The sequence below is a fragment of the Schistocerca nitens genome, chromosome 2 (genome assembly GCF_023898315.1).
Source record: "Schistocerca nitens isolate TAMUIC-IGC-003100 chromosome 2, iqSchNite1.1, whole genome shotgun sequence".
Taxonomy (NCBI): domain Eukaryota; kingdom Metazoa; phylum Arthropoda; class Insecta; order Orthoptera; family Acrididae; genus Schistocerca; species Schistocerca nitens.
Window position 1 is genome coordinate 771426382 of NC_064615.1, and position 18732 is coordinate 771445113.

Genomic DNA, 18732 nt, shown 5'->3' on the forward strand with positions numbered 1-18732 from the left:
CTTTGTCTTTTATCTTGACTTAGTGTTCTAATTTTACTAGCAGACAATATACCCAGGATTTCACAAGCTGTATCTACTTTTTTAATGGTTTCTGACAAGTCACAAAATTTTGTATCTGAGATTTCACTAACCTCTCTCTTGTGAATTACAAATATCTTACAATAACATGTTGGACACAATGATTGTCCTGGTATGAGACTGACAAAAGGGCTTTAACCTTTAGAATAATGATCAAATGTTCTCACAGACCTTTTGCTATATGTTTCTTATGTTTCCCAAAAGGGCCCATATAAGAATGACCAAAAAGGTGATGAAAAATTTCATTTCATGGTACTTGCACGTTGATTTGAGCTCTGGGCCGACCTAAGTAAAACACCACTTTTTTTCTTCACTGTAATCTTCGATTAAAGTAATGTCTTTAGGATACACTCCGAACACACTTTTATGACATTCTTCATTAATAATAACACCAACAGAACCGCACACTTCTAGAACTTCTAGCTAAATAAGTGTGAGTAGACAACTGTTGGTGTAAGGGGAAGACAACTATCAGAATTGTATATGCTAGCAGATGCAATTGTTAGCTTGCTGAAAATTACCACAGCATTGTTTCGACAAATGCTCATTAGCTAGTGTAATGTGGTGTGTTACATTATGCAATTGGTACATACTTTATTTGATTAGCCTATCAGATATCGCAGATGCTAAAAAACGTATTTTTGACACATGTTTGTAATCTTTTTTCCATAACTTACAATTGAATTTCAAAACTGAAATTTATATTGAAGTTTGATATCATCAAGGTCTATTAACTGTGAAATGTTCCTATTTTTATTTGGTTCCCCAACAAAGATATTGCAGGCCACAAAACGGAAAAATTAAAAATTCAGGTTGACCGAAGCGTCCGATCCCACCCGTCGGCTTTGACCCGTGACGTAATGTGGTGGTTGTGTGTGACGTCATGACGGCGCGGGAATTTAGTTTGTGAGAGTGGCGTGTTTGTAGGTGGTGCTCTCTGGTAGTGTGTTAGGTGATGTTTTCGGTTTAGTTTGTGAGTGTGGCGTCATGTGTGAATTTTGGTAAATTGCTTTTTTTATGTCATTGGTCCCCCCCATGAACCATAGACCTTGCCGTTGGTGGGGAGGCTTGCGTGCCTCAGCAATACAGATAGCTGTACCGTAGGTGCAACCACAACGGAGGGGTATCTGATATGAGACCAGACAAACGTGTGGTTCCTGAAGAGGGCAGCAGCCTTTTCAGTAGTTGCAGGGGCAACAGTATGGATGATTGACTGATCTGGCCTTGTAATACTAACCAAAACGGCCTTGCTGTGCTGGTACTGCGAACGGCTGAAAGCAAGGGGAAACTAAAGCCGTAATTTTTCCCGAGGGCATGCAGATTTACTGTATGGTTAAATGATGATGGCGTCCTCTTGGGTAAAATATTCCGGAAGTAAAATAGTCCCCCATTCAGATCTCCGGGCGGAGACTACTCAGGAGGCAGTCGTTATCAGGAGAAAGAAAACTGGCGTTCTACGGGCCGGAGTGTGGAATGTCAGATCCCTTAATCAGGTAGGTAGGTTAGAAAATTTAAAAAGGGAAATGGACAGGTTAAAGTTAGATATAGTGGGAATTAGTGAAGTTCGTTGGCAAGAGGAACAAGACTTTTGGTCAGGTGAATATAGGGTTATAAATACAAAATCAAATAGGGGTAATGTAGGTTTAATAATGAATAAAAAAAATAGGAGTGTGGGTAAGCTACTACAAACAGCACAGTGAACGCATTATTGTGGCCAAGATAGACGCGAAGCCCAAGCCTACTACAGTAGTAAAAGTTTATATGCCAACTAGCTCTGCAGATGATGAAGAAACTGAAGAAAAGTATGATGAAATAAAAGAAATTATTCAGATTGTGAAGGGAGACGAAAATTAAATAGTCATGGGTGACTGGAATTCGATAGCAGGAAAAGTAAGAGAAGAAAACGTAGTAGGTGAATATGGATTGGGGGGAAGAAATGAAAGAGGATGCCGCCTGGTAGAATTTTGCATAGAGCATAACTTAATCATAGCTAACACTTGGTTCAAGAATCATAAAATAAGATTGTATACATGGAAGAAGCCTGGAGATACTGACAGGTTTCAGATAGATTATATAATGGCAAGAGAGAGATTTAGAAACCAGGTTTTAAACTGTAAGACATTTCCAGGGGCAGACGTGGATTCTGACCACAATCTGTTGGTAATGAACTGTAGATTAAAACTGAAGAAACTGCAAAAAGGTGGGAATTTAAGGAGATGGGACCTGGATAAACTGAAACAACCAGAGGTTGTACAGAGTTTCAGGGAGAGTGTAAGGGAACAATTGACAGGAATGGGGGAAAGAAATACAGCAGAAGAAGAATGGGCAGCTTTGAGGGATGAAGTAGTGAAGGCAGCAGAGGATCAAGTAGTTAAAAGGCGAGGGCTAGTAGAAATCCATGGGTGACAGAAGAAATATTGAATTAAATTGATGAAAGAAGAAAATATAAAAATGCAGTAAATGGAGCAGGCAAAAAGGAATACAAACGTCTCAAAAATGGGATGGACAGGAAGTGCAAAATGGCTAAGCAGGCATGGCTAGAGGACAAATGTAAGGATGTAGAGGCTTATCTCACTAGGGGTAAGATAGATACTGCCTACAGGAAAATTATAGAGACCTTTGGAGAAAGGAGAACCATTTGTATGAATATCAAGAACTCAGATGGAAACCCAGTTCTAAGCAAAGAAGGGAAAGCAGAAAGGTGGAAGGAGTATATAGAGTGTCTATACAAGGGCGATGTACTTCAGGGCAATATTATGGAAATGGAAGAGGATGTGGATGAAGATGAAATGGGAGATATGATATTGCTTGAAGAGTTTGACAGAGCACTGTAAGACCTAAGTCGAAACAAGGCCCCGGGAGTAGACAACATTCCATTAGAACTACTGACAGCCTTGGGAGAGCCAGTCCTGACAAAACTCTACCATCTGGTGAGCAAAATGTATGAGACAGGCGAAGTACCCTCAGACTTCAAGAAGAATATAATAATTCCAATCCCAAAGACAGCAGGTGTTGACAGATGTGAAAATTACCGAACTATCAGGTTAATAAGTCACAGCTGCAAAATACTAACACGAATTCTTTACAGACAAATGGAAAAACATAGAAGCTGACCTCGGGGAAGATCAGTTTGGATTCCGTAGAAATGTTGGAACACGTGAGGGAATACTGACCCTACGACTTATCTTAGAAAAGATATTAAGGAAAGGCAAACCTACATTTCTATCATTTGTGGACTTAGAGAAAGCTTTTGACAATGTTGACTGGAATACTCTCTTTCAAATGCTAAAGGTGGCAGGGGTAAAATACAGGGAGCGAAAGGCTATTTACAATTTGTACAGAAACCAGATGGCAGTTATAAGAGTCGAGGGACATGAAAAGGAAGCAGTGGTTGGGAAGGGAGTGAGACAGGGTTGTAGCCTCTCCCCAATGTTATTCAATCTGTATATTGAGCAAGTAGTAAAGGAAACAAAAGAAAAATTTGGAGTAGGTATTAAAATCCGTGGAGAGGAAATAAAAACTTTGAGGTTCGCCGATGACATTGTAATTCTGTCAGAGACAGCAAAGGACTTGGAAGAGCAGTTGAATGGAATGGACAGTGTCTTGAAAGGAGGGTATACGATGAACATCAACAACAGCAAAACAAGGATAATGGAATGTTGTCGAATTAAATTGGGTGATGCTGAGGGGATTAGATTAGGAAATGAGACACTTAAAGTAGTAAAGGAGTTTTGCTATTTGGGGAGCAAAATAACTGATGATGGTCGAAGTAGAGAGGATATAAAATGTAGACTGGCAATGGCAAGGAAAGCATTTCTGAAGAAAAGAAATTTGTTAATATCAAGTATTGATTTAAGTGTCAGGAAGTCGTTTTTGAAAGTATTTGTATGGAGTGTAGCCATGTATGGAAGTGAAACATGGACGATAAATAGTTTGGACAAGAAGAGAATAGAAGCTTTCGAAATGTGGTGCTACAGAAGAATGCTGAAGATTAGATGAGTAGATCACATAAATAATGAGGAGGTATTGAATAGAATTGGGGAGAAGAGGAGTTTGTGACAACTTGACTAGAAGAAGGGATCGTTTGGTAGGACATATTCTGAGGCATCAAGGGATCACCAATTTAGTATTAGAGGGCAGCGTGGAGGGTAAAAATCGTAGAGGGAGATTCAGAAGGATGTAGGCTGCAGTAGGTACTGGGAGATGAAGCAGCTTGCACCGGTTAGAGTAGCATGGAGAGCTGCATCAAACTAGTCTCAGGACTGAAGACCACAACAACAACATGTCTTTGGTAGGTATGGATATGACTGACAGCGTCAGCAGTTTTCAGTTGTCGGCTATGATGGGGGGGGCAGAGCATTGTCTCTAATAAAATTTCTTCAACTATTCGGATTTTTGCATGAAGTCATGAAGTGTTCAGTATGTCGTGAAGAAATGAGGCTTACTTAAAGTTCCGGCGTCTCAGACCAGGGACCGCTATATGTGGAGATGTCGTAAGGATAACAGGTCAAGGGAAGTGTTCGATCCCAATGTGTGGCTGTGAATGTTGATATTGGTATCTGGAGAGGTCAAGGGAAGTGTTAGGTCCTAATTTATGGGATAAGGAGCTGCTGTTGAGCTATATACGTCAAGGGAAGTGTCTGATTCCAAATGATGTGTTTGGGGAGTTCTGTGATGTCTCTTTTTTTTTTGTTGTTTTGCGTGGTTTTGTATGGGGGTGGGTGTCTAAATTTGTTTGTCCCCACCCAAAAAACCCCTATTTCCCACGCGTGTCCCGTTAGTGTCATTAGGCTTTTTGTGGAACGTGTGTGTGTGTGTGTGTGTGTGTTTTTCGATGTATTTTCATCCTCATAATGTGTACGTAATGACTTTATATGCTGTATTGGAATCTTGGTTTATGGTCGTTTCCGCCATATTTGCGGGACTGGATGCTTCGGTATTTCCAAAAAATCCATTTTTTAAACTAGTGCATTTTTTAAAGTGTAAGCTGCTCGCCACTGATACTCTATAAAAAGTAACTATACTATACAGTGTAACAGCAGAAAAAATATTAAATCTGAGAAATTAATCTTTCTTTGGAAAACTACTCTTCAAAAATAGAGTTTTTTAAATTTGTGGCTGATAACTTTGAACTATTAAAAATATATTAAAGAATACATTCAGCTAAGTGATAATGCTATTAATTTGTATTCCAGAGTGTGTTGAACTAAATGCATTTTATCTGAAGGGTTTAGGACAATCCACTACTGAATAGTTGTAAAAAATGTAGATGCTTGCAAATATGAAAAAACGCATGTGGCCAGGAACAAATTTGGCCACTCTTTCAAAATAATACACTTTTTTTTAATATATTTACGACTACTGAACATTGGGGAATTCACCCAGCAAATATAAAATTTTTCTGAGATGATCAAGGAACCAGTGCGGGACCACTTGGTATGGATTGACCCCTTAATATTAGATTATCTTAACTGCATGGATGACATGTTACCCTTTTATAGCACCTTCCTTTTCTTCCTCTCACAACTTCCCTGAAATGTGTAAAAACCCCACCTTGTTTGTGCCTGGATCAGAAAAAGTGACTAACAGTAAATTGTTTCAGGACAGTCACCATAGCAACAAAACAAGAAAATGTGGTGTGTGCACCATATTTTTTGCTCAGCTACGTCAGGAGCTGGTCATGACAGTCAGTCAGGGGGAACACTTGTGGCTGGTAGCAAAATTATGCAGATTGTTCAAATGGCTCTGAGCACTATGGGACTCAACTGCTGTGGTCATCAGTCCCCTAGAACTTAGAACTACTTAAACCTAACTAACCTAAGGACATCACACACATCCATGCCCGAGGCAGGATTCGAACCTGCGACCGTAGCAGTCGCACGGTTCCGGACTGCGCGCCTAGAACCGCGAGACCACCGCGGCCGGCTATGCAGATTGTGTTCTGCAATACAATTCTCTGTGTGGAAAATTTCTTTCTGGTGTCAAAATAGTACAGATGTCAAAACAGTACAGAAAGTGCACATCAAGGGAATAAGGGCAGAAGTTGCACAGGAGGTCCCACTTAAATCTTTCTTATTTTATGTCTGATAAATGTACATATTACGCATCAAAATATTCATGCTTGTACACTATCTTGTATGAGTTTCCTGAATGTTCCACAACTGTTTCCAGCCTTTTACTCTCACTCATCCATCTTGATTAAACATGTAATCTTTTAAGCTGTTGTGTAAAGTTGTGTGCCAACTACCCAGGTCCTTCGTCACTGTATAATTTAAAATTTGCTGGCCAAACAATAAGAAAACTCAAACTCATAAGGTCAGAACAAATTATGAATTTACCCCACTGCTTGTTTACCACTGTGCTTTCTACAACATTATGGAGGCAAGCTGCATGCATAGTACATTATGAGCAATATACCTGAAGTAATAAATCAGAAGGGCACCACAGACCAAATCCTTTGTCTCCAGAAATGTAACACGGGATGTGAGTAATCTCCATACCTGTAGGAAGAATAGTAATATATCAGTAGAACAACTAAGCTAATTTTGTATACGTTAATAACTGTACTAAAAAAAAAATCATTCGATACTAAGTTACGGAAAAAAATGGGCGACTTAATATGGACATCAAACGCACTTCTCATGCTGTCATATAAAATATAATACGTGCAGAAGAATTGGTTGCATAAATGTAGACTACGCATCCACTTACTTCACCCTCTACAAATATATCGGGCAACTTGCATACGAGATACTTCCGCATATGTGCCAACAGGGGCACATTCATTGCGGTGCACGTCAGAAACATGGTGCCCATCAAACCTTTGCATACTGGCGCCTTGTCTGAAACAAACACATTGCTTGCGAGTGATATTCAAAAACAATCAAACCAGACGCAAGACAGTTAACCAAATTCCTGTTGCATTCAAATTACAGATGTCAACTAACATTGCGTAAGTTCTGTAGATATGACGGAACGCCACAGCTATTCTCTAATAACTAGATAGAGTGTTCAAGAGTGACACTATTATATTGTCGTGCAACACTCAACATTCTACCAAAAAGACACTGCCAAAATAAGTCAGACAGTAATTCGTCATCAAATAACAACACTTACAAAATCCTGTTGTGCTGTATGGTGAAAGAATTGCAGCCATTGTTGATTTCGTAATATTATTCAGACAATTTCTTTCGCGAATATTTTCTGACGATCGACCTGAACATTACACCACGCATATAAGTTAGACAGCACACAACAATTTCACAAGGTCATTACGTCTCATGATCTCCAACACAATACACAACAGTACCAGACACCTGGCATCCAAAGCGAATAACGAAGATATTCCTGACATCTGAAAGTCAATAGTAACAATGCATCAAAGTTTCTCACTTTGAATAAGGGGTATGGCGCAATAAGGTCGATCTTCATTAGACTCAACGGAACAGAATGTTAAAAAATCCCACTGTGCTTTTCAAATTTAAGCAAGTTGTTAACAGAACGAAACAGGTTACAATGCATCAAAGTTTCTCACTTTGAATAAGGGGTATGGCGCAATAAGGTCGATCTTCATTAGACTCAACGGAACAGAATGTTAAAAAATCCCACTGTGCTTTTCAAATTTAAGCAAGTTGTTAACAGAACGAAACAGGTTGGTTCAAGTCCAAGGTTTCTCAAGAGGAAAGCAAAGTCTGACATATTAGACAGAGAGAAAAGCTACGACGCTGGGATTGACAGTGGGTCCGTGTCGTCGTCTGCTAACATAGATAGCATGAATTGATATTCATAAATGAATTACGAAGTTATTTAATACAAGCTGATACCGTACTGTTTGCTGACGATAAAATGACTAGAATGCGATATAACTCTTCTCTACAGCTCAGAAGGAGACTCGCTTGCACAAAAGTAGAAATAACAACAGAAGAAGCAGGTGAAAGGTTCGCGGATAATTGCTTGTTTGTAAACGAGGAAAGAACATTATGGGCGAATTTCGGACACATATAAAACAATATAAATATAATACAATTGTGAAGCTACTCAGGCAGAAGATACTACAAATAATAAGTAAAATGTTTAAAAAAATCTGTTTGGATGAGCATATGAAGTAATGATAAACATGTAGACATGCTCAATAGAAAATTAGAGAAATGCTGATGTGTATTCAGCATGCTTAAAAACCACTGCCTCGTATAAATTTATGCATAGTCTATCATGACAGGGTGTCTTCTTTTGGGATAATTCAAGTCTGGTAAATCGTTCATTTATTATTCAAACTCGAACAAAACGAAAAAATGGGTTGCATGTAGGAGGCCCTGTTGGAACATTTCAAAGGAAATTAAAATTATGACTCTTCAATCTATTTCTATCTGTGGAAGACTCTGCTTTTTGAAATCTCACCACCAGGTTTTTTCTTTAAACACTGATTTCCGCGAGTGTTTAATAAGACACGGCAACGATTTTCATAAAGAAGTATATAAGAAAGATCAGTATTATGAGTGTATTATACTAACCCAAAATTCTTTTTAGTGCTAGTCCCTTAAGAATTAAAAAGATACCAAAGTTCTACAGTTTCAAAAATGAGTTTAAAAGTGTTAATAAGTGTAAGACTTTACAGTGTTAGTCAATACATAAATTTTTCGGAATTTCAGTACAACTATCACATAATATGTGTTACATGTACTCAGGTGTCACTGTGTACCCGTACTGGCTGATGCTCTGAGTCAGTACAGAAGCTAGTTGTTCATAAATAGTGGTGTTATAATCAAGAACTGCATAAATAACAAAAAAGCTGAGTTAATGATATGATATAGTGTGCAGTGTAAATTACTCATTTTTAGGTGTGCATAAAATGAATTAATCTGAAACTTTAATTTCTTGGTTTATATATTTAGTTTTTAAAATCTGATCGTAGACACTTTTACATAAGATGGTTTTATTCATTTGTTCTATATCACCACGTGAAAATCGTATGTCATTGTATAGGATAAAAAGGATGCTCAAGACATAAATAATAAGTAGTCTACATTGTTTTGCCACACTCATTCGAGCTATAATCGTGGATTTTGTGATTTGACATCTTCTTATTCTGTGTTTAATTATTTTACTTTATTTTTGAAACACATTAACGTGATGACTTTGATATTTTTTGCATCGCGTGTTCTCCCACAAGAGAGGGCTAATTCATGAAAGCGAAAAATGATTTACGTTTTTCATCAATTGAAAAGCGTTTACACCCACACTTTGTATAAATAAGGACATAAATTGATGAAACAATTTTCATTAATTTATAATGTTTTTCTATGTGAAACATGCAACACTACTAAAGGAAAAAAGCAATTGTTTCTGATGGTGTTTGCTACATAGAAAAAAAACACAGAGGATAAGGTCAACAAGCTCAATGTATTATTAATAAAGGTGTTTGTATATATTTTCCCTAGCATGTAAATATCCATGTTTCGATTTATGGTTTCATTTCTCATAAATTTACCATACAAATTTGATCAAGAATATCCATTACAATGTCCGTTTTGGTGTTTAATAAACTTTGTCGTTGGTAGTTCCTTAATTCTGGTACTATATTCTGACTTTTTGAATCACAAATAGCATCCCATAACACCACTTCCACTATTCGTTACTGGGCTAAGTGACTTTACATCTTATTGAAATTCCATCTAGTGTGAACATTTCATTATTTGATGGTGGTGTCACTTGTCCTCCCATTCCATTGCATTGAAGAGTAATGTGAATCGGCTTTATAAATTCTCTCACTGCCACAACGTAATTATTTCATAATTCATAAACCTGAAAAAGCAACATTTTGTACAAATTCCTTCCAAATACGTGAAACAAGCAATTATTCTCCTGCAAGGCCAATTTAACTGGCCATCACGTCATGTCATCGTCACATCAGGGTGTAATGACTCTGTCAAACATATCACATCAATTTGCTTACAGCCAGCTGTACAATCTCAGATAAATCCAGGGCTAGCTAATTGAGGAATAGGCTAACCACAGGTTAACTTGGAGTGTGCATTGTACAAATGCAGTTTATTCCCTAGTTAATTATTCCTGGAATAGCATTCACAAATAGTTAAGTTGCCAACAATCGAAGAGCTCATTGGGTATTTTCGCGTCCATAATGTCATACTTCTTTAGTAGTCATCTACAGAAAAAACTAGTTTAACATGAGCGGTAAGCGTTCTGGATCGCAAAACTGTTCACTTGACCATATTATGAGATTATTAAATGTTGCAAATGAGTTCAAGACAATAGCAGAAAACCGAAAACTGATGTTGTTTCATACACTGAAAAATTAGTACAAAACATGTAAGTGAGCTTGTAAGGTATTTGTTTGTATAACATAACGATCTATCTTGAAATTGGTTAAAGGATTAGGTATTTATTATTTGATCGCTAAGAGATCACTCTAAATTTCTGAGTAAAGCGTGGGATAAAAATGTACATGTCTCACTTCATAAACAGCTTCACATAGATCACCAGAGAAGCTACAACAAATGTACGATTTTTTTGTTTAAGAAAGAAAGACATAAATATAATACCTACAAAAGGTAGCGTAGGCTACATCATGGTGTTGGCCCATATGTGGAATGTAGGTTCCAAGTTGTGTACACTATTTGATAAGGCTGTCAACAGAATGCAGCCACAGTCAGTTCGAACCACATGCGACATCTCTAGCAAGATAATTTTCAATCATATGTAGCTATATGGTTGATATTTAATTGTAAGGAAGCACCTCATATGATAGCAACTATAAAGAACAGTCTGCCTTGTGAAACAGTTGGTCTTTTCAGAGGTTCCAAGAAACTGTGACAGCATGGATATCATGCAGATTGATTTGATTGTCAATTCTGAGAGATGTTACTGGCTAAATGCTGTTTTATTTGTATCTTATAATTAGAATGATTAATTCAGTCGATGTTCTACAGAAAGTACCTTCACCGAATTATTGAACACTATCTGCACATCCACTTTTCCAGTTCTTGGACATATACAAATCCTGTTTCTATGATGCAATGATTATTAATAAATATATTTTTATATTGATAGGGTATAAGTGTATCTATGACATGTATCCTAACTGGAAGGTGGTCTTATTATAATGGTTCAAATGGCTCTGAGCACTATGGGACTTAACTGCTGTGGTCATCAGTCCCCTAGAACTTGGAACCACTTAAACCTAACTAACCTAAGGACATCACACACATCCATGCCCGAGGCAGGATTCGAACCTGCGACCATAGCGGTCACGCGGTTCCAGACTGAAGCGCCTTAACCGCACGGCCACACCGGCCGGCTCTTATTATAATATCTCACCCCAAAAGCTTTGACAAAAGTAACTAATTCATGCACAATTTTGTTTGTGCAATCATCTCTAGCAGCTACAAGCAATCTCAGAAAGAATGGGGAGTAACTGGATATGAGACACCTTCAATGTGTTCTTCCTTCTTTCCTACAATCAATTGTAAAACTTTCAATTTTGTTTTCTCGTATGTGAAAGAATTAATGGAGTTGCAGATGATGCTGTTGCAAAAGTAGCATGTCGACAACCAGAGAAGGGACAAGAACTATATAGATTAAAAAAGGAGGATAAATTTCAAAATTAGAAAAAAATTAGAACAAGTGATTTCAGAATAAAAATATATTAATCGATATACATTTGTTTATTTTATTTTCTTTTAAATACAGCAAAGCACATGTAATACTGGGTGAAACAAGGAGACTTAGAAATGAAGACTGGTATGATGAATGCAGACAGGCAGAGAAACAGAAAAAGGAAACAATACTAAAGTGCTTACAGCGAAATAGAAGTCCAAATCATGCATTATGTAATGAAAAGAGAATAGTGGCAGCAACAATGGGTAGGAGAAAAATAGGGAAGCCTTAAGGCAGAGGAGACAGAAGAGCACTACCAAGGAATGAGAGCAGAAAGTTTTATAAGAAAATTAAAAAAAGGAACTAAAGAATATAGACCAAAAATAACAGCATTTAAGGGTTAGGAGTGACATTTGTTGATAGATCAACAAGATGTTCTGGATAGATGGAGAGAATATTTTAAAGAAATTCTGGAGAGTTGTCCTACCAGGAATATGCAAAAAACATGGTTCAAATGGCTCTGAGCACTATGGGACTTAATATCTGAGGTCATCAATCCCCTAGAACTTAGAACTACGTAAACCTAACTAACTTAAGGATATCACACACATCCATGCCGGAGGCAGGATTCGAACCTGCGACTGTAACAGTCTCGTGGGTCTGGACTGAAGTGCCTAGAACCGCTTGGCCACTGCGGCCACTCTATTACACTACAGATCCTAAGATAGAAGAAGCCTTATTTGAGAGGTAGTACAAAATCTGCAAAGAACCAGGAACTGAAGGAATAACAATAGAACTGTTGAAAAATGGGGGAACTGGTCTCCATAGGCGCCTCCCAAAACTTATCAAGTTGGTATGGGATAAGGAAAGAATCCTAGAAGAGTGAATCTTTGTGGATTTTGGCCTAATAGGTCAACAATAGATTATATATTTGTGCTGAGGCGAATACATGAAAAGCCATATGAGTATAATATTTAGCTTCATAAGCTCTATGTAGACTTCCAGTAGGCCTTCAACAGTCTCGATAGGGTAGAAAAGCAAACTTTTTTGCTACTCCTTCACATTCCATGTAGGTGTGTTTCACTTATCCAAGTAGCATTGGCTGGTTGCAAGGCTGCAGTGTGAGTGTGTGAAGAACTCAGAAAATGGTTTAACATTGTAGAAGAGTCAGACAAAGGAGTGCCTTTCTACAGTGCTTTTTAACCTAGTTCTTGAAGCAGCCACTCAAAAGCCTCAGATATCTGGTTACATAAGCACCAAGTCAACCCAAACATGTGCGTAAGCTGATGATGTAGCAATTATTAGTACAAGAAAATTTCACTAGAGAGAACAATAGGTAAGCTGAAAGAAGTTGTAGTACCCAGAGGCCTTGCTAATGAAAAAAAAGGTTAGATACATGAATTTTACTAGGAAGGGAAACAATAACTTGGATAAACTGTTAGCATCTGGTTTCAATTTTGAACATATGTAACACTTTCATTATCTTGAATATAATGTTAATAGAACAAATTTCATGCCAACTGAAATAAAACAGTGTGTTCTAAGTGGTAACAGACGCTTCCACACATTTAAGAAATTGTTGGCCTCTAGGTTATTAAGTAGGCAACTGAAACTTCAAATTAATAAGGTCATGATCAGGCCAGTTACAATCTTCTGACGTGGTATAAGCACACTAACGACTGTTGATGAGCAGCAGCTCAGGATATTTGGATGCAGTGTTCTGTGCAAGATCTATGGGGAAATTCAGGATAACAATGATTTATGGAGAACATTGAGCTGGATCGATTCATAAAAGGATCTGACATTGCAAGAACAATAAAAAGTAGGAGAACAGCCTGGCTTGGATGTGTCCTTAGGATAGATACTAGACAAACAACTAAAAGGGTTTTTGAATGGACCCAACTGGAAGAAGAGAGCTAGGAAAGACAGTGGATAGCCGATGCGGAAGAAACTCCCAGAGTTAGATCATGTCACTGGTAAAAGCACAATGGAGGAAATTTGTTGAAGAGGTTAAGACCCAAGTAGGGTTGTTATGCCATGAGAAGAAGAAGACAACACAGAACTGAAATAATTAACAAAACTGTCTCTTGTACATGTTGCTAATTGTTGTACACATCATTTTAATAATCCTGGTGGCTGTCCTCTTATCAATACCAATGAAGTCTCCAATGGGCAGAAGGAAAATCACCATAGGGAAAGTATCTGTTTGTCAGTACTAGCTGATTCACTGTCAGAACAGAGTCATTTCTGAAAGAAAGAAAAGAATTGCATGCGAAAATTTGTGTGACAATACAAGAGAAATTATAAAAGATAATTTGCCAACCACTTCTTCCATTGCTATGATTATGTAGTTTAATAACTAAAGATTCCTCTTAACCAAATGACAAGTACATATCGCCTTATAACACACAGATAACTATTATGTTACAAGAGTTATGGATGTGATTGTGTGGATAATACTAATAACTGAGAAACACAACAGCTATACATTATAGATTTTTATTTTTTTAAAAAAAGAGGGTACTGACTTCACTGTTAGTGTGTTAATCTTAACTTGAGTAAGCATACACAGTTTATATGTTTATGGAAATAATGGTAGGTGGTATAAAATTTAATTACTCTGAAACATTAGTGGGCCTGTGGTCCTAATATTTTCACTAAAAGGTGGAGAATTTTGGTCACAATTGGAGATAAGAACAAGAAATATTTTCTGCTATAGATATAATGTGGTCTAGTGAGCTAGGGACATCAGTGTACTATCATACTTTTGTTAGATTAATGTTACATAATACTTTTGCCTAATACTGACTTTTATTATCGCTATTTTGACACTGTATGTTAAATAAAAGACAGTAATTCTTTCTAATACTGCAGCAGCTATAACACACACCAGATAAACAAGACTATTTTGGCATGAATTACTATTTTACAGTATATTACTATTTTACAGTATATTATTCACAAAGTATTGATATCAAATGCATATTACTACAAATAAACAGTATATTCTAGGAAACACAGACATAGTCTCACCTGTCAGTCGTATGCTCCAGTTCTGATACATAAAGTGAAAATGTCAACCCTATTCATGGAAAAAATAGTTTTTTATAGCATTATTTGCTATTAAGTTAAAATATTGGATAAGATACTCCCTTAGAAATATTTTTTGATGTGGTTGTATGTGTATACGCTGACACCAAGAAGGAGTTGTGCAACAAAAACGAAAGTTGGTAGGCATGTTTCTACATCTGAAAGATGATGTCTATTCAAATTTCATTCCAGTCGCATAGAGTGACACTAGTAGCGCCACTATGAAGAGGCAAACCAGGTTAGCTTTAAATACACGCTGTAACGGTTGAGAGCATTAGTTACCTTTGAGAGTGTGTTGATGTTAGTCAAAAATGGCTTTATGGCGACAAAGATGCTATTATCAGCACCTCACTGAGTTTAAACAAGCTCATGTAATAGGGCTGGATTTTCCTTTTGTGATACTGCAGGTAACACTTGGGGAATGTAGCCCTGTACATGTTGGTGACAGCAGTGGTAGTGAGAATGAATAGTCGCAAGAAGACTAGACTCCAGACGACCATATGGCGCTATGAAGGGGCAAGACATTGTGTTCAGTGTATGGCTCTGGTACATCATATTGCATCTGCAGCAACAATTTTAGCAGCAGTTGACACCACATTGGCACAACCAACTGTTACAAACTGGTTACTTGATGGGGAGTTCCAAGCCATATGACCTGTAATGAGCATTCCACTGACCCCAAACCATGGATGGTATCTCACTTAGTTATTTTTGTGTTCCATGGAACCTTTACACAAGTATTCTGCTAGGATGTATAATGTATCTTACTATTTCAGTAATAATCAATGCAAGTTTATTGGTGGCAAGAAAGAAGCAATAGCTAGAGGGAAACAACACTGTGAAATGCTGTATGGCAGAGGGAATAACACTGAGAAAGAGAACATTTTCACGGAATTAGACATGAACCTGATATTCTGTTCAGTGAAATCCAGAATGCCATGTACTGAAAAACAAGAAAATCGCAAGTACAGACGGTTTTTCCAGGTAAATTCTGTTTGCAGTGGAAGAGGATGGCATTCTTGCTGTAAGGCCCCTGTAGAAGATAAACCATTTGTTAAATTTTACTATGTTTCCCGAATATTTTTACGATGTTCAGTGCTGTTTGATGTATCTGTCAGAGAGTGTGGCTGTCGTGTTTGAGATAAATTTTGATTGACAGAAAATTTAACAATATGGCAGATGTTCTTTGAGTTGACATTTTGCTGTATATGTTCAGTGAAAAATAATTTTATTACAGTCTGTCTCACTGTAATGTCAGATTCCACAGCTATGGAACCTAAAGTCAAGGATAAAACCAAAAAACACTGGCAGTTACCAAAATGGTATAGGTCTCACATCTTTCCCAGCCATATATTATACAGGAACTGGTTAAGAAGAAGATCGATAATCAACACATATCAGCAGGAGTACAATAAAATAAAAAAAAGGCTTTCTCTGGTTCTTCCACAGACGAGTCAGGCTATAAGTTCCCACGTTATGGTATTTTAATAAACTGTCATTAGAGAACCAAGTAAAAAAGCATATTTTTTTGAGCTTGTGTCTTCTTATGTAATATAAGGATGAAGCTACTCTAAACAAGTTTTTAAAAGTTTCATAACCCATTTGTAGAACATTGATGTAATTGTCAGGTTGCAAGTGTAACATTTCCTTTAATTGTTTTCAAGTGTATATTTCTCTTTCATTTTATACCATTCTCTGGACCAGCGTCTTGTTTTCTTCTTCTTTAAACACAGTACTAAAGTTCATGTTAGAAATGCTTTAGCTGCTTTTGTAGCCATTCTCACTAGTGTCAAAGTACAGTATGCCAAACAGTGTCTGCTTCAAAAGTGAGATTAAATTGAGAAACTTGTTTGATCATGTATAAGCTTGTTTGCCAAATGGACAGATAGATAAGAGCGAATCTGACAAATAAGTTTGACTGTGTATAGGGAGCCTTTACATTAAGTATGCAATTAGGTGTGTAAAACTTGTGAATGACCTATTGATTGTGTTACATCTATTCTAATTCCTCTTCACTAAAAGAGGATCAGCTAGATATTGCTCCAGTTATCGCACTGAAGCCTAAACTTTGCATGGAAGCACAGTCCTCCTGTATGTAATAATCGAAGTATAAATAAATTTCTGCAATCACAGATTTCAGCAGAACATTTAGGTAAAGGTACTTGAGGGACAATTATGAATTTGAAGCAGATAATTAAAAAATATCGCGAGTTTTCTGTCCCTGTCTTCATCTGCTTCTCAGATTGTAACAAAATCTTTGATTATGTCATGTGAGACAAGTTGTGGAGTGTGCTAAACGAGTTTGGGGTTTCAAAACATCTAGTATCATCGCTAAAAGTTCTTTACAACAATGGGTGTTGAATACTCAGAGTTCTTGAGGTGGCAAAAGGAGTCAGACAGCTCTATAATATCTATGCAGAATGTGTCATTAAGGATGGCTGGGGAGCTGGAATTAAATGACAGTAATATCAGCAATCTACACTTTGCTGATGATTCTAACCTCATTGGAGAAAGTGAAGAAGAACATAGTGATTTATTCTCCAGAGTAAAGCCAATTAGTTTAAATTTCAGCCTGGGGACAAACTTAAAAATATGAAACTAATGGTGTCTAACAAACAAGACATACATCAGATCCACCATAGAGGCTTCTCAAGGAATCTGGAGATAGTGGGTGGTTATGTATGAGTAGGATCTCTGTTCAGTGACACGGAAACGTGTGATAATGAAATAAAATTATAAATCGTCCTTAGTTGAGCCACAATGATTAACTAAGGTCAGGTAAAACCAAGCAATATCCAAAACAACGAAGATGTACTTGTTCCCTGCTGTGAGATCTAGACTGTGAAAGCTATTGACACAAACCAATTTGATGCGTTTGAGATGTGGTGTTGCCAGAAAATTTATGTATTCAATATACAGCAAAAAGAATCAAAGCTTCCATTATACAGTAACTGAGAATCTTAAGAAGTGTATCTCCCCACATCAATCAAAGACACTTCCAGTTCATTGGACACATTTTGAGAAGAGAAGGGAATCACTTAAAAAATACCATCTTGCAATGCAAAATCGAAAGCAAGAAATAGATATATGGACCAGCCAAAGGAGATTACTGGCCTACCTCTTCACCTTATATTGAGAAGAGTTGAAAAAAACTGTGGATCTATGGATAGAGATATCTAATTCAAGATTCAGTTGCTCATGAAATGAAGAGATAGGGTCTCAACACTCACCAATGAATAAACTGGCTAATGATGATGGAATGGTCATAAGGCTTATACTCTAAATCGTATGTAAACAGATACACCAAAGTCAGATAGTAACTCGGATAATTCTAGTAATAACAGTAAAACATACAAATCATTAGATTTACCATCTAATTCACTCTGTTAAAGAGGGAGATACCACTGCTAATAGAAAATTCATATACTATTGGTAAAGTTAAATACAGTTCACAAAGTATTACATACTTTAAAAAATTCCTATAAAGAATAGAAAGAGCTATCCAAATGATAATTTTTTCTTGCAATTTATTGAGTTTAGTCAGATCCTCAATGACTGATTTGACGAGAACTGGAAGTTTGTTGTATGATGTACTCTCTTCTATACCATGCTGAATTCGTTTAAATCTCTGTGAAGATCATCTTTACTTCATGTCTCTGGATCATTATATTATTGTTTATTGTATTAAGTGTATGATTCCTTATGACAAAGTTCATAAATGAAAAATATGCTGGAATGACAGGGTGAGGGTACCCAGCAGTTTGAATAAATTTCTCCAGCAGTTTGAATAAATTTCTACATTGGGCTCTACTCATAATTTTCAAGACCGTCTTATATTCCACTAAGAATTCATTTGCTTGTGACTGGTTTCCTCAAAATGCGGTGTATAATGCCATATGTCATAAGTTACTGGAAGTAGCCAAGGCACACAGATTTCATTGTTTCCAAGGT

The 18732-nt window shown here is 37.0% G+C and overlaps 1 protein-coding gene across 2 annotated transcripts in view; it reads right to left on the bottom strand.

Moving 5' to 3' along the window:
* Positions 1-7413, bottom strand: part of LOC126234621 (uncharacterized) — a 55665-nt gene extending 48252 nt beyond the window's left edge. For both annotated transcript variants that reach the window (XM_049943350.1, XM_049943349.1), the window contains exons 1-3: positions 7195-7413; positions 6790-6920; positions 6496-6578 (exon numbers count right to left, since the gene is read on the bottom strand). In XM_049943350.1, coding sequence (XP_049799307.1) covers positions 6496-6578; positions 6790-6920; positions 7195-7234 — 254 coding nt within the window. In that variant the 5' untranslated portion in view covers positions 7235-7413. The remainder of the gene's footprint in view (positions 1-6495; positions 6579-6789; positions 6921-7194) is intronic.
* Positions 7414-18732: the final 11319 nt, after the last annotated feature.